The following is a 14,175-nucleotide window of genomic DNA, read 5'->3' as shown; positions in this document are numbered from 1 at the left end:
ACCTCGCCCAAATAATAGAAAAAGAAGGCAAATCTTTTTTTAATAAACTGGGCCAATTGTTTATCATGCCCAATTTTTAGAAAAGTATGAAGTGGGTTCAAAGGGAGGTTCTGATTCTTTGGGCTTCATGCATATGGATCAAGGTGGTAGTCAAGCTTTTTTTTGGATAATAGTGATCCAGGTACTTCCCTGCTGGAAACCAAAAATGGGCAGGTCCGAAAATTTGTTCTTAAATCCCATAAGCCGAGATTTAAGAAGGAGGGCTCTCTACCTTTTGATAGTACTTTATATTACCAGTGTACAGATTCCCAAGATATGAATCGAATTGATCAAGTTTTGAAACATACTCAGGTTAGCAGCAGAGAAGAACTGAAACAAGATTGTGGTATTAAAAGTGCAACAAGTTTAAAAGAGGGATTAGAAAGTGATGTGGAAACGAGTGAAAAAAACAAAAGTTGCTTTGGGGGGAAGGAAGCCTGATGGTTTTCGTCTTAATTATAACAAATTTGTGGGAAAAAATGTTTATGCTCTTTTGAGGGTGGCTTGGACGGGTGCTGAAATGAGGAAGGTGTTTGAAGATAAGAAAGAAAAATCTGGTAAGTCAGTGGCAAAGTTATTAAAGAGAGATTCTAGAGGAGACCTCAGTATAGTGGAAGATTAGCATGCTAAGAAGGAGCCTGGCTGTAGTTATCAGGCAAGTAAAAAAAAGAGGGCAAGAAATGGGGGGACTTCTTAGATTCAGAAAGTGATGATATTAGTGAGTTTGAATGTGGTGGGGGGCTGTTGTTGGATGAGGTTTGAGAACAATATGGGTATGTTTCAGATTTTTATGAAGAGATTGGGGATTTACATTATGTCCATCCACCCCCTCTGGAAGGACTTGACGGAGTTTCTATCTTTGATAATGATGATCTGGTTAACAATTTACAGCGAAAGGATGGAATTTTGCCTACACCCGTGGAGGAGGTTCTTAAGAAGGACTTAGAAGCACATGATCTTTTGGATAAAATGGGCTTAAAGTTCACTACTTTGGAGGAAATAACACGAGCATAGATGGTGGCAAAAAATTTGAAAGTTTAAGGGACAAAGGGAATTAAGGAAATTGAAGAGCTTGGTAAATTATGATGGAGAGGGGTTGAAAAGGGGTTTCCTTATGATGGTGGACTCCTTGTCCCCGTACATTGTATCTTCCTTTCTTTCTATCTATTATAACTTATTTTTATCAAAAAAAAAATTATATCAAAAGAACTGCAATCATAGGGAATTATCATGAAAAAGAAATTATTTTTCAATCAAAATTTCTAAAAAAATAATAGATAGAATGCTAATTAAAAAATGGTTCAACACACCCCTAACATGAGGCAGAAAAACCCAAGCAAAGAAATACAAGCCTAGTGTGCAAGCATATCCTAGATCTCCAGACCCATCACTTCCCAAAACTGCCTCACCTTCCCCCGCTAACACATTGAAAACTAGAATAAAAACATAAGACACTTCCTACCACCATCATAATGAAAGTCTTTTCAGCTAATTAATACAAACATATGTCAGCACATTAGTTGTTGCATTGTGTATGAAAAAATTCAAAACCACAAAGCAAAAACAATAACAACTCAATCATGGATGCAAGGTATAATTGTAAAGGGATCAAACACTATAACCCAACATTAAGGTCATACGCTGCTCATATAGCAAAATTTGGAAATGTTAAAAAGCAATAGCAGAACAATGAATAAGAACCGAAGTATTCTTCAGCTGATGCAACATGGGCAACATCAATTCTTTGCTCTCCACACACACGCGTGCGCACACACAGAGGACATTTAAAAGAAAGGGAAAACTTTTCAATAGTTAAACGTGAAATAGAACAAAATGCAAAATCAATTGACGCTGTGCATATAGGTACTGCTCAACATTTTCAAAATTCTTTTCTTCTCCTCCTCCAAGCGTCTTCTCCAATCATTCTTAAGCATTATTTTCATTTATTCCGTCCTAGTTGTTTTCTTTCTCTTAATCACACATTATCCCTTCATATGACCAAGGGAATTCAAGAAAGTTGAAATGAGATCTGGCTATTTAATTGCCATCAGCTGCAAGGTTGCAAGAACCATGAGCTACTTTTCCCCTACACTAGTAAAGAATATGATAAATACAATAATGCCCATAACATCATAGTAAGGCCATAAAGAGGAACTGTCAGACGTCTCATGCCAGTGACAAGATCATTTGTTAACAGAAACTTAAACACACACACATAGAGCAACACAAACACGGAGAGAGAGAGAGAGAGAGAGAGAGAGAGAGAGAGAGAGAGAGAGAGAGAGAGATGAATGTTTAAGTAATGCTTAGAAAAACAAATCAGAACGAAAGTACATAAATAAGATTAAAATAAAAGTCACAGGCATACAGTAATTTGCCTTCAACATTTCAATATGCAAATCAAGGCAAAAACCAACTGATACGAACCAGTATTCCCATAAGTGCTGTGACTCTTGATATCACAAATGGTAGCTTACTTAGCTGAAAGTCCACATGAATATTCTTCTTCCCTATACTATCTCCAATATCTGCATATATCCTTTCCACCCTGCCATAATGTGATATTATCACAGTGTTAGATGTTGTTCAAATGCTCCATTACTACTAACATTGCAAACTAAAACCTACCCTTAGGTTCAGAAAGAAATTCAATCATTTCACATAGACTTACCACATCTGGCCTTCAGCTTCCAATATTTCCATCAAAATAAGTTTTGCAGTGTGATAGCATTCCACAACAGCATATTTCATATAATCATCTCTCGAAATCCTTTCCCATAGCTCATCCTGAGAATCTCTATTCTCTACTGCTATATCTTTTGCCATAAATATCTACATAAATCAAGGAAGAAAAAATTATAAAACTATTCCACAAGAGTAGCATGTATTAACCAAAAAAAAATTAAAAGGCGCGGGCTAATTGTTGAACCAAGGAACCTTGCTGGCAAGAAGGAAGAGTGGCCACTGAACCAGAAGCAAATTCCCAGAATTTTTAGGCATGAAAAGTACCTCCATTTCCCTGCAAGAATAGAGAGAGAGAGAGAGAGAGAGAGAGAGAGAGAGAGAGAGAGAGAGATCAAACAAATGTTGTCCATTATTGATTATTTAGTATAATACCTATGCTACAAATCCATGAGTTAATAAGGAGTATTATAATTTTGTGATGCACTTGACTTATATTATGAATAAACTATCATGTGATCAGGCTTTCAAATTTACACAACATTGTTAACATGGTATCAGAGCACGGTCCAAAGAGCTAAATTATAAGTGCCGCAGAATGATCCTCCCAAAAACCCACAATCCTTTGCATGTTCACCACAATAGCAGAGCTCCTAAAACCACGGAAGGCCCAAAACCAACCCAACAGCAACCCGGGAAAAAAAATATTAAAAAAAAAAAAAGAGTATTGAGATTTTGCTAAAATTACACCCAGCCACACACAGACACTGCCAATCTCCCAAGCCCATAAATCCCACGCTGGTGGCTTCCCAACATACTCTCATGCACCAGTCGAAGGTTGGCAGCTCTGACTCTACGTACTGGCACACGAAGCTTCATACAGCCACATTTTCAGTCTGATCAGGTCCCACATGGCTTGAATAACTCTATAAACCATATCACCAAGCTTTGGGTTAATGGAGTTCAGTTCAAAGATCCAACTTTTAGTTGTTCACATGAAGCACTCCAGTGTATGATCATACAGTACTGTTGACGTATGTCTGCCAGTGGTAGCAGAGTTCACTGGGGCCTGAAACAGTGCAATGCCAGTGCATGTAATTTGTTTCAGTTGTTTCTCCCATTTGTTGTTGGTCTCAATTGGGTGTTTTGGGATGAAATCAATGAATACGAAAGTATGTCTCCCACACCATTTCCACATATTACAACCGAGACATTGAAAGGTAACTACGTGCAATGATCTAAAGTTATCAAGATATATTTGATAGGCTTAGGTAAGTCAAAACGCTTGTTTCAGTTTGAATCCAATGATGAGTGCATCCATGCATGAAGATGAACTCAATGTCTCTCGACAATGGAACTTAATAAAACCCTAGAATGGACGACGTGTATGCATTTGAATATATGTTTCAAACTAGGTCACACGGCCGTCCTATGCAGGCATTTATTCTTGCATACTCCGTGCCTCCTTCATCACCCATTCCTCAGCTCTTGGTTCTAGTGATCCAAGTCTAGTTCCAATAAGACTGCATTTGCTACACAACATCGTTCTAACCATCAACCTAGTAGCAAAAGTTGATGGGGCGGTTTGAGTAGTTGTGAAGAAAGGCACAAACATAGTAAGATCACCACACAAGTGTATTCATTGTGCACTAGAGGGTCATATGATTTAACAGTGTTGGATCTTCATGCTAAACCCCCACAAGTCACCAACACAGCCACAACAAAATTCATATTTACTACACCATATATCGGGAAAGTAAGGAGTATTAAAATTTCGTGCACTATCATGTATGCAAGCGACTTCTCTTACCATTGCATGTCTTGATCACATGGGCAATCCAAGAGCTTATTATGCTACTATACTGGAAAATAAATTTCTCTCTCTTGCGTTCTCTGTATTCCTAAGTTTCACTTAGATCTCATAACAATCACCAAGATAATAAAATTCATGAACTGTTCCAAAATATTCTTTTTTCACTTTGTTTTCATTCAAGATGCAAAGAAGAGGAAAGCAATCTTCAAATGACACAAGGCTTCTGCACTTTACTATGAGTTGCTGTCTCCCTCTGCATTGCTGCTACTACACTTCAAGCAAGTTAAAACAGGTTTGTCCTACTTTGAGTTCTTTGTCTGCCCCTGACCATGAGTCTTGTCAGTTGGGAAAGCACCATTGTGTTCATTTGCTCCCCAAGTCAAGTCAGCCCTTTCATGCTACCTCATTTTGTTCGGTCTTAGTTGTCCTGTATCAAAATTGGTTTCAAATATTTATCATTTTTATAGATTATTACCTAGGGATGACTTGGCTTTATCTAATAAAGGGTTGTCCTTAGCTACTTCAAATCTTTTGCGCCCTTTATTCTGAAATAAAAGAGTAAATTCGTTAACTATCCAAATATTTCATAGCAATAATGCCAACAACTATTTCAATACCCAATTCACTACCAATGTGACAAAATCTAGCATGATTCATGAGTAATCTTGTGCCAACATTCCATAACAAAATGGCACCATAAAGAAGAAAACAGACATATGCTCAAAATCACTCGTACCCTATTGTGTCATGTGAATATCTACTAGTACTTTTTATTGGTGTTGCACTCATACCCATGGATCCCGACATCAAATTACCATCAAACATGGGTGCTTATTCATCTGGCCCTAGACAACACTTGAAACTTGTGGGAAAGTAAAACTCTCTCATAGTTGCTCGACCAAATATATCTTTCACAACAAGTGTTGTCAGCTAATTGTTTGATTCTCCTAGAACAAGTGGCTTGAACACAATCATTCATATCTTGAGGTACCTCAAAAGGGCTCTTGAGCAAGGATATATAGAGACAGATTGATTTAGGTCACTCTCCAACAAAAGATCCACAACCAGGTATTGTGTGTTCGTCTCTGGTGACATGGTAATATGGTATCCTGGAAGAGTAACAAACTAATTGTAGTGGCCCTGTCGAATGTTGAGATAGAGTATAGGGCATGGCAGTAATGGCACAAACTATACAGAAACTTGTTTGGTTGAAAATATTGTTGGAAGAATTTCGTTTTCCACAATCTCAACCTCTATGGACTTGATGTGTGATAATTAAGCGACTACTGCCTCCAATACATTCTTCCATCAGAGAATGAAACATATTGAAGTCAACCATCATTTTGTTCGAGAGATGTTTGTGCAGAAGCACATTGCAACCATTCAAGTGAAGTCCAAATACCAACTTGGTGATCTCTTCACTAAAGTCCAAGGGGGTGCTCGGGTTAAATTGATTTCTAACAAGCTAGGAGCATATATATATGTTCTAGCTCAACGGAGAGTTTTATTGGTTATTTAATACTACTGTATTAGTAAATGAGAATCACTAAGGGTATTGTGACCATTGTGATGTACTTGACATATATTAGGAATAAATAATAAACCTATCATTGCAATTAGCTTTTCCAATTTTTACAATGTTGTTAACACTATCCAAACAGAAAAAACAAGACAAGAAGACCAAAGTACTCACAAATTAGTGATGTAATCTTCTTCACGCAGACTTTTAATGATTTCATTCCAAAAGGGGGAAAATCGAGCAGCATCAACCTTATTCCTCTCCACCACCTTGACATTATAAGCAGCTTGAAAAATAAGCACATCTTCTTTCAAACAAAAAGTAAAAGAAAAAAACCATGGAGATTCTACAATAATATAAGAAACAAGCAGCAAAAATGACAGATGATTAACAAGCTAGATGCTAACACAGACAATCGGCACAAAGAAACCCTTCCAGAATCGATTTCCAAACGATATCAATCAACTCTTTATCTGGCATGCCAATCAGTTTTCAAGTTGAACAAAATAACCATGTTATAAATAAGATCTAAATTTTTTTTTCTAAACAATGAAACAATAAAAAGTAAAAAAAGAAAAGCATCTGTTTTATTAATGTCATAAAAATACACGCAGAAAAAATAAAATAGTCCAATAGTTTGTAATTATAACTATGGTAAAAGGTAGTGGAACAGCCACACTTGCATATGAGTTCTCTAACACAATCCACCATGATGGATTAAGGAAATAACAAAAGGGCAACACAAGTTTTTATTTTTTTTAATTTTGAGCCACTTCCCTATGGAGGCACAATGGCATACCAGAGTCCAGAAAGGTGATTTTCTTTGACATGGCCGGCACTTTAGAAGTGGCTATGTCAGTACAAGAGGTATAAGTAGTTTATTATGCGCAAAGAGCAGAAGTACCTATTACAAATCCTCATCCTCATAACAATTTACTGCTTGATTTGGAAGATGTTTTATGTGGCTTGGATTATTCAAGGTTCTCTTGCGCTTTTACAGAGTTGAAAAGCAAGACAAGAAAGGGTAGAGTTAAAAGGGTCAGAGACAAGGACATGATCCCCCATGCCTAGTGGTGTACACTTTGCACATTAGAAAAGAGCAGCAGCCTTTCCAGGGCTAGAAATCTATGTGCAGAAATTGAAATACTTAGTAGGAACAATGACAGTGATGATGATAATAACAACAATGACAATGACAACAACAACAATAATACAACTCAAATGAGATGCAGAACTATTGGGAGCAAAAATATAATAAATCAATATCATTAAAATATAATTAATCAAAAAAAAAACAGTATGCTAACCAAACACCGTTACATGTTAAAACTACAATAACTATTAGCTTTTTCAAAGTAAAAAAATTAGGTTCAGCCCAAAATTATATTTAGGAAGATTTTCAATGCCTTACCTCACTTGATGACCGGAGGGACATCCTGCCAAACAGCCAAACAAAACAAACATTTAGGTGCCATAATGAAAATATTATGAAGATCAATCAGGAAGAGAGATAAGGACAAAAAACATCAAATGAAAATCTATTGCACCAAAAATACCTTTGAGGCAGAGGAACATGGAGCGTATCCATAAATGCGCCAGGAAACTTCTCAAAAAGTTTATGTACAGCTTCCAGCGACCTAATCTGGAGATTTTAGAAGAAAAGCCAACTTCTAAAGCATAATGGAATAGTAAGATGGGGAAAAAGTGAAAATGGTAAAAGTTCATACCCCTTCACGATATAGAAGTTGATGAAGCAAAAAGAAAATTTAAGGGAGAGATCCCATGTGGATGATTCATGGGAATTAAATAAAAAAATTCTCTACATATTACACCTTGAAAAGAGCTGGATAGGATCATATAAGTCAGTTGAAAGCAAGTGGTTAAATAAAATGACTTACCTCTCCAAGACGATCCTTTGCACCAAGCAGGAATCCCCAAACAGAATATGCGACTGTGTAAAAGACATGAATATCTAAGAGATACATCTGTAGAAAGAAACAAAAGGGCAAAACCATATTAATTTTATGCCTTTTAAAAAAGAAAAAGAAGAATAATATTAATGAAGAAAGAATGCACAAGACATGGCGAATAAGAAATCCTCCAAAATCGAACGAAAGAACAACATTTTAAAAAAAAAAACAACAACAAAAAACTACACAAAACAACAAACCAATCAAGCTGAGCATCCTGAAAAGACAATACCTTGAAACAGAAAGCAGAATGAACAACATTTAAAAAAAAAAAAGAAACAACAACAACAACAACCAAAAAAAACTACACAAAACAACAAACCAACCATGCTGAGCATCCTGAAAAGACAATCTTATCTCAAACCAATGACCAAGAAGTCTACTGTCCCTTGAAAATACGTGCATTCCCTTCCATCCAAGCACCCCATCACGTCTCCAAAGGGCAGATCTGTCTTTACATCTCCTGAACCCTAAAAACAAAATAGCCAACATATCCTCCACTGACCCCGGAGAAACCCAACATACCCCAAAAACACCAAGAGTCTGTTCCAAATTCTCCAAGAGAAACAACAATCAACAAATAAAAAATAAATGAGAAGCAGCTTAAAACCCATCAAAATAGACAACACACACATCCAGGGATAAAACATTAGAAGGGCATCCTACCCTGCAACATATTGTTAGTGTTAACTCTATTTTGAACAGGCAACCAAACAAAAGCTTTACTTTATAGGGAACTTTGGCATTCCAAATACTATGATATAGAGAAAAGACAAGTGCTTCGAATCAAAAACTCAAAGAAAGATCTGCAAGAAAAATACCTTGAAGATTCCAATCTCCACTTACTCAAAACTTCCTTGTCGGAAGGACAAAAACACTCCAACAACCTCAACAAAGATACAAGCTCGACCACCTCTCTACCATCAAGATCTCTATGGAAATAGGAATCCCAAAAAAAATGTCCCCCTTCAGAAATTAGAAAAAGAAGATACAATTTGGTCATGTAACAAAGAAAGATTATACAAACGAGGAGACGCCACCTAAAGAGCAGAATCTCCCAATCATGGGTCTTCCCATCAACGAATGCAAGCCCATTACCCACCCCAAACATGCAATTAGAATTAAAATGTTGATAAAGCTGAGATATACATCTAGAAGGACTTTCAAAAGAATATCTAAACACCAAATTAGTATCCCACCCATTTTATTGTAAGCCAAATTTACTTGTAATTGCTTTATGGCAAAGCGAATTCTCCTCTAAAGGAAATATCCACAACAATTTACTCCTGAAGGCAATGTATTTAAGCACCAAATTCCCTAAACACAGCCCTCTCTCCTTTTTAGACCTTCAAACCACCTCCCACCTAACCAAATGATCCTTCTTCTCCCCCACCCCACTCCAAAGGAAACTTCTCATGATTCTCTCTGAAGACCAAGCTACCCCCACAGGCTCCGCATAAAATTTTAAAATGAACAAAAAAAAAAAAGTGGAATGCTACAAAGACAAGATAAAGTTATGGCATGACAAGAAAAAAAAAAAAATACCTTTCCACCCAACTAGACACTTAGCCACCTTCTCTACCACAAGAAATCAAGAACTCGCCACCCTAGGATTACCACTCAAAGCAACCCCAAGATACGTCAAAGGAGAAACAAGATGGGCAATGGATCACCTTGCCCAGCATACCTAAGCCTTAAACCATGATTTAGACTTACCATTTAAAACAATAGAGAATGAAGCAATAGATAAATAATCCTCAGCCAAGTCCTCCACTTATCTCCAAAGCCTTTTCTCTCCAATTTCTTATCTAAAAACTTACAACTAACTCAATAAGCCTTTTCAAAATCCATTTTGAACACAATACCTTTTCCTTTCCTCTCCTCACACCCTCCACCACCTCATTAGCCACTAAAATAGCATTTACAATCTGCCTACCCCCATAAAAGCACTTTGAGCCTAAGAAATCCTTTCCCTATTACTAAATTTAGCCTCTTCGCAAGCACCTTCACAAAAATATTATAAACACTAGCAACACAGCAAATAGACCATAAATCAGCAACATTAATAGATATACTTCTCTCTGGCACCAAATCAATGAAAGTGGAATCAATAGTATTATCCACAACTCCATTAAAGAAAAACTGCATAAATTTTTTCATTAAATCCACTCTAACCACATCCCAACAATCTTGATAAGAAATCCACATTAAAGCCATCAAGACCCAGAGGCCAGAGCCTTATCCCTATCTGTCTGAAACACTACCTCTTCCTAACCTCACTTTCCTTAAAAGGTTTCTCCAACGAACACTGCTAATCTGCTTCAACCCCACTATCATTGGTTAACCTCCATCCTCCTTAGACCTCCTCAGAAAGGTGTGAAAAAAATCAGCAAACTCCCTAGCTATCAATACAGGATCAGCAGTAATCTCCCCCTCCCTCACCTCCAACTCCCTAGTAACACTCCTCCTTTAACCATTAGCCAAAGTATGAAAGAATCAAGCGTTCCAATCACCCTCCCTGACCCTAACCCATTTATATATTTTCTTCTGCTTCCAACTCAATTTCCTCAAAATTACCACCTCTAACTCATTTTTAAAACCACCCTCTTAACCTCTTCTCCTCCAAAAGATTCCCCCAACTCCTCTTCGAATCCAACAACTCCACGTCATCCAATAAGTTTTCTTTCTGGTGTGCAAATCTATTACCTCCATAAACTTCAATAATCAACTGCTTCAAACCTGCCTTCAACTTTTTAAGCCTTCTCATAAACCAAAAACCGTCCCAACCTCTATCAACCTCCTCATTCCAAGTATACCTTACTAAATGGAGAAAAGACCTATGATCCAACCACATATTTTCAAACCTAAAAAGGCATAGGACCCCACTTAACCTTTCTAGGCTAACAAAATAGGAACATGATCAGACACAGACCAAGACAAAACCATTTGAGGAAGGTTTCGAAATCCATCTTCCCATTCTCAACAAAACAAGAACCTAACTAAACAACTTGCTTCCCCTCTCCGCACCCAATGGCCAGGAAAATAAATCATTATCCATTTGAAAGTCACTTAACCCACACTGCCTAATAGAATTATCAAAGTTAAAGATAGCAGAAGAAAACATCTCTCCCTTTTTGCTTACCAGGAAATTTCACAATATTAAAAGAAGGGGGGGGGGGGGGATGAACCATCTAGGCGAACAAAAGCCAAAAAGTGCATAAAGCTATTTCAAAAATATATATATCAAAATGCTGGCCTAGAGTGGCCATAAGGCTCAGAAAAACACACGCTGACCGATCAGCAGACCACCAAACGTCTTATGAGGGCTACTGATTCTTCATCAGAAGCACCACCAGACATCTTATTACAACACTGATTCTACATAAAGCAAATCAGGAATTTGTTCATGACCAGAGTATCAGGCATATTATGAATCCAGGGTGGCACAGACAGATTACAGCTAAAAAAAATATCTGCAAATTTTATTGTGTTGTTTTTATTAAAAAAAAAAAAAATTGTTTTACATTTTCTGTTAGATCTAGTATCCATGGATCAAGTATCTGTCATGTGGGGGATCCATATATTGTCTATGGTAAACCAAATATCTGCCATTTGTGTTAGGTTTGAGCATCTGTTGTAGATTCAGTTTATTATACAAGATAAATTCTCAAGCAAGTTTGAGTGGACAGAGTCACTTGTAACAACTATATTGTGTGTTATTGATTCTTGTTTTCTTGATTATCCTAGCCTGGTTTGTATGAATAATTTTTTCTTCATGTTATAAAAGTTCCTATCATGTGGGAAGTTCTAGTCACACCCAATTCAACACCATCAGCCATAGTAGTCCAAAGCTAGGCACGAGGCGCAGAGAGGAGTTGGGCCTAGCACATCAACAGGCCTGAGGTGAGGCGACCTGCATGATGTGCAGCTAGGCAGAGTGAGGCAGTCAAATGTAGGCCCCGTTTGTACGTATAATTGTTTCTTCATCATGTTGTTAAAAGTTTCTATTGCGTAGGAAGTTCTAATCACACCCAATTCAACACCCTCAGCCATAGTAGTCCAAAGCTAGGCACGAGGTGCAGAAAGGAGATGGGGCTAGCGTATCAACAGGCCTGAGGTGAGGCGACCTGCATGACATGCAGCTAGGCAGAGTGAGGCATATGCAGGTGGAAGGCGCAGTGAGTTGCGCCTTGCAGGATCTGACCTTTACCCTTATTTTTTCTAACCTTTTAAACCAGCAAAAGAGAGCCCTGCCATCTTTGAGCTTTCGAACCAAAAAGAGAGCCTTCAAAAGAGCCTTTGGACAAGCAAGAGGCTTCAAATCAGCGAGTCACCAAGTCTCAAACAGGTTGGGCTCACGGCCAGCTCTTCTCCTTCTTCTTATTCTTCTTCTTCGTTTTCGAAATTTAGCCTCAGGGCTCAGTAATTTGATGCTGCTGGTTGCTGGCAGGCTGCCTGCTCTTGGCCAGTTAAACGCAAGTTAATATATTATATAATGTGTAATTAATTAATTATGTAGTGTTGTAGTTTAATGCAAGTTAGTATGCACATTTTTACTGAATTTATTTGCTGTTTTGTTTGCATATACAGTATATATTTTCCTGAATTTAATTTATTTATCAATTTAAGTTTATTCTGAAATATAGTATACACTTCTTTTGTGTATAGGATAACATGGTTTAAATCATAAATGGATTCGAAGGCTCTGGCTCTGCAAAGAAAGATCCTGCATGGGAACGGAGAACGTGATTGCATTATAAGGTCGCAATTGAACAGATCGAGCAAGTTCGAATTGACGTAACATGAAACCTATTAGTCCAAAAGCGCCATGGAGAGCAACAAAAGTCCACAGACCACCAAATTGCCACCAACAAGTAAACTCTCCTTGTGCTTTAGGAACCCATAGTAACAACAAAGGATGTGCTAAACTATTAGCAGGAGTAGAAACTGCAACAGTTAAGAAATTGCTGCCTTCCAAATAGGAATTGGCCAATCCAGGGGTATACCATGAATTACAAAGGTTGTACCAGTGAACCAACGTCCTAAAGCGAAATAGGTGACTTGCAATGTTTGTGGTAGAGTCAAAAAGAGAGGGATATTCCAGGAAAAACAACGTATTGTGGGAGGATTTTGAAAAGTAAAAGCATGCTCTAAGTGCCCTGATCATGTTCATGAGAAGATTAGGGAGCATATGTTGAAGAAAGATACAAACGAGGAAAATGAGTTATTTCCTTACTTTGATGACATAGGTTGTTATGGTGAAGATGAAGAGGATGAAGTTCAGAAAATTGATCCAATCTTCCTTGAAGAAACCAAAAGAAAAGGGGGTTATAGACTTGCTTTCCACTCTTGATCCAAAGAAAGTTGTTCAAGCTAGGAAAGGAGGGACGATGAAGCAAACATCAATTAATCATGTGTGCAAGAAAGAAAAAAGGCAATGGCAGAGTTTGCTAGTTGGATGTATGATGCTGGAATACCATTTAATGTTGTATGTCGGGAGAGCTTTGCAGTGGCACTTGAATCAATTAGGCAATATGGTCCTAGAATAAAGCCGCTTCGCTATCATGAAGTGAGAGTTCCTTTCCTAAAGAAGGAAGTTAGTAAACTGGAAGAGCTGATGAAGGTCCATAAGAAGGAATAGGCAAAATATGGATGCTCGATTATGTCTGATGGTTAGAGGGATTCGATAGCTAATAAGGACATTATAAACTTCTTAGTGAAGTCTTCGAAGGGATTTGTGTTCATCAAGTCTACTGATGCTTCTAATATTGTCAATAATGTAGATAGAATGTACAAATTACTTGATGAGATGGTGGAGGAAATTGGAGAACCAAATCTGGTTCAAGTGGAGACAATTAATGCCTCAAAACTATGTTGCAGCAGGTAATAACGTATTCCTAGAACTACATTCTATAATGTACATATTGTTTATTTTGATATTTTAGTTGCTTCAATCCTTGATTTTTGAATAGAGAGATTGTTGGAAGCAAAGAGGCCACATTTATATTGGACACCATGTGCTGCTTATTGCCTCAATTTGACAGTGGAGGATATTGGGAAAATGCCTACAATTCATACAACTTTGAAAAGGGCAATATTTTTGAATGGCTATATTTATAACCATTTGGTGTGGTGAACTTGATGAGGCAATT

At 37.5% G+C, this 14,175-nt stretch overlaps 1 protein-coding gene across 7 annotated transcripts in view; it reads right to left on the bottom strand.

The window, feature by feature from the left end:
• The window catches only part of LOC131148002 (callose synthase 9), a 194,605-nt gene that overhangs the window by 101,621 nt on the left and 78,809 nt on the right, over positions 1-14,175 (bottom strand). For all 7 annotated transcript variants that reach the window (XM_058097727.1, XM_058097729.1, XM_058097730.1 and 4 more), the window contains 7 exons: positions 7,952-8,038; positions 7,610-7,695; positions 7,465-7,489; positions 6,228-6,322; positions 2,977-3,058; positions 2,711-2,871; positions 2,467-2,587 (listed from right to left, as the gene is read on the bottom strand). In XM_058097727.1, coding sequence (XP_057953710.1) covers positions 2,467-2,587; positions 2,711-2,871; positions 2,977-3,058; positions 6,228-6,322; positions 7,465-7,489; positions 7,610-7,695; positions 7,952-8,038 — 657 coding nt within the window. The remainder of the gene's footprint in view (positions 1-2,466; positions 2,588-2,710; positions 2,872-2,976; positions 3,059-6,227; positions 6,323-7,464; positions 7,490-7,609; positions 7,696-7,951; positions 8,039-14,175) is intronic.

The sequence above is a fragment of the Malania oleifera genome, chromosome 2, assembly GCF_029873635.1.
Source record: "Malania oleifera isolate guangnan ecotype guangnan chromosome 2, ASM2987363v1, whole genome shotgun sequence".
Taxonomy (NCBI): domain Eukaryota; kingdom Viridiplantae; phylum Streptophyta; class Magnoliopsida; order Santalales; family Ximeniaceae; genus Malania; species Malania oleifera.
Note: the sequence above shows the minus strand (reverse complement) of the source record. Positions and strands in the feature narration are given on the sequence as shown.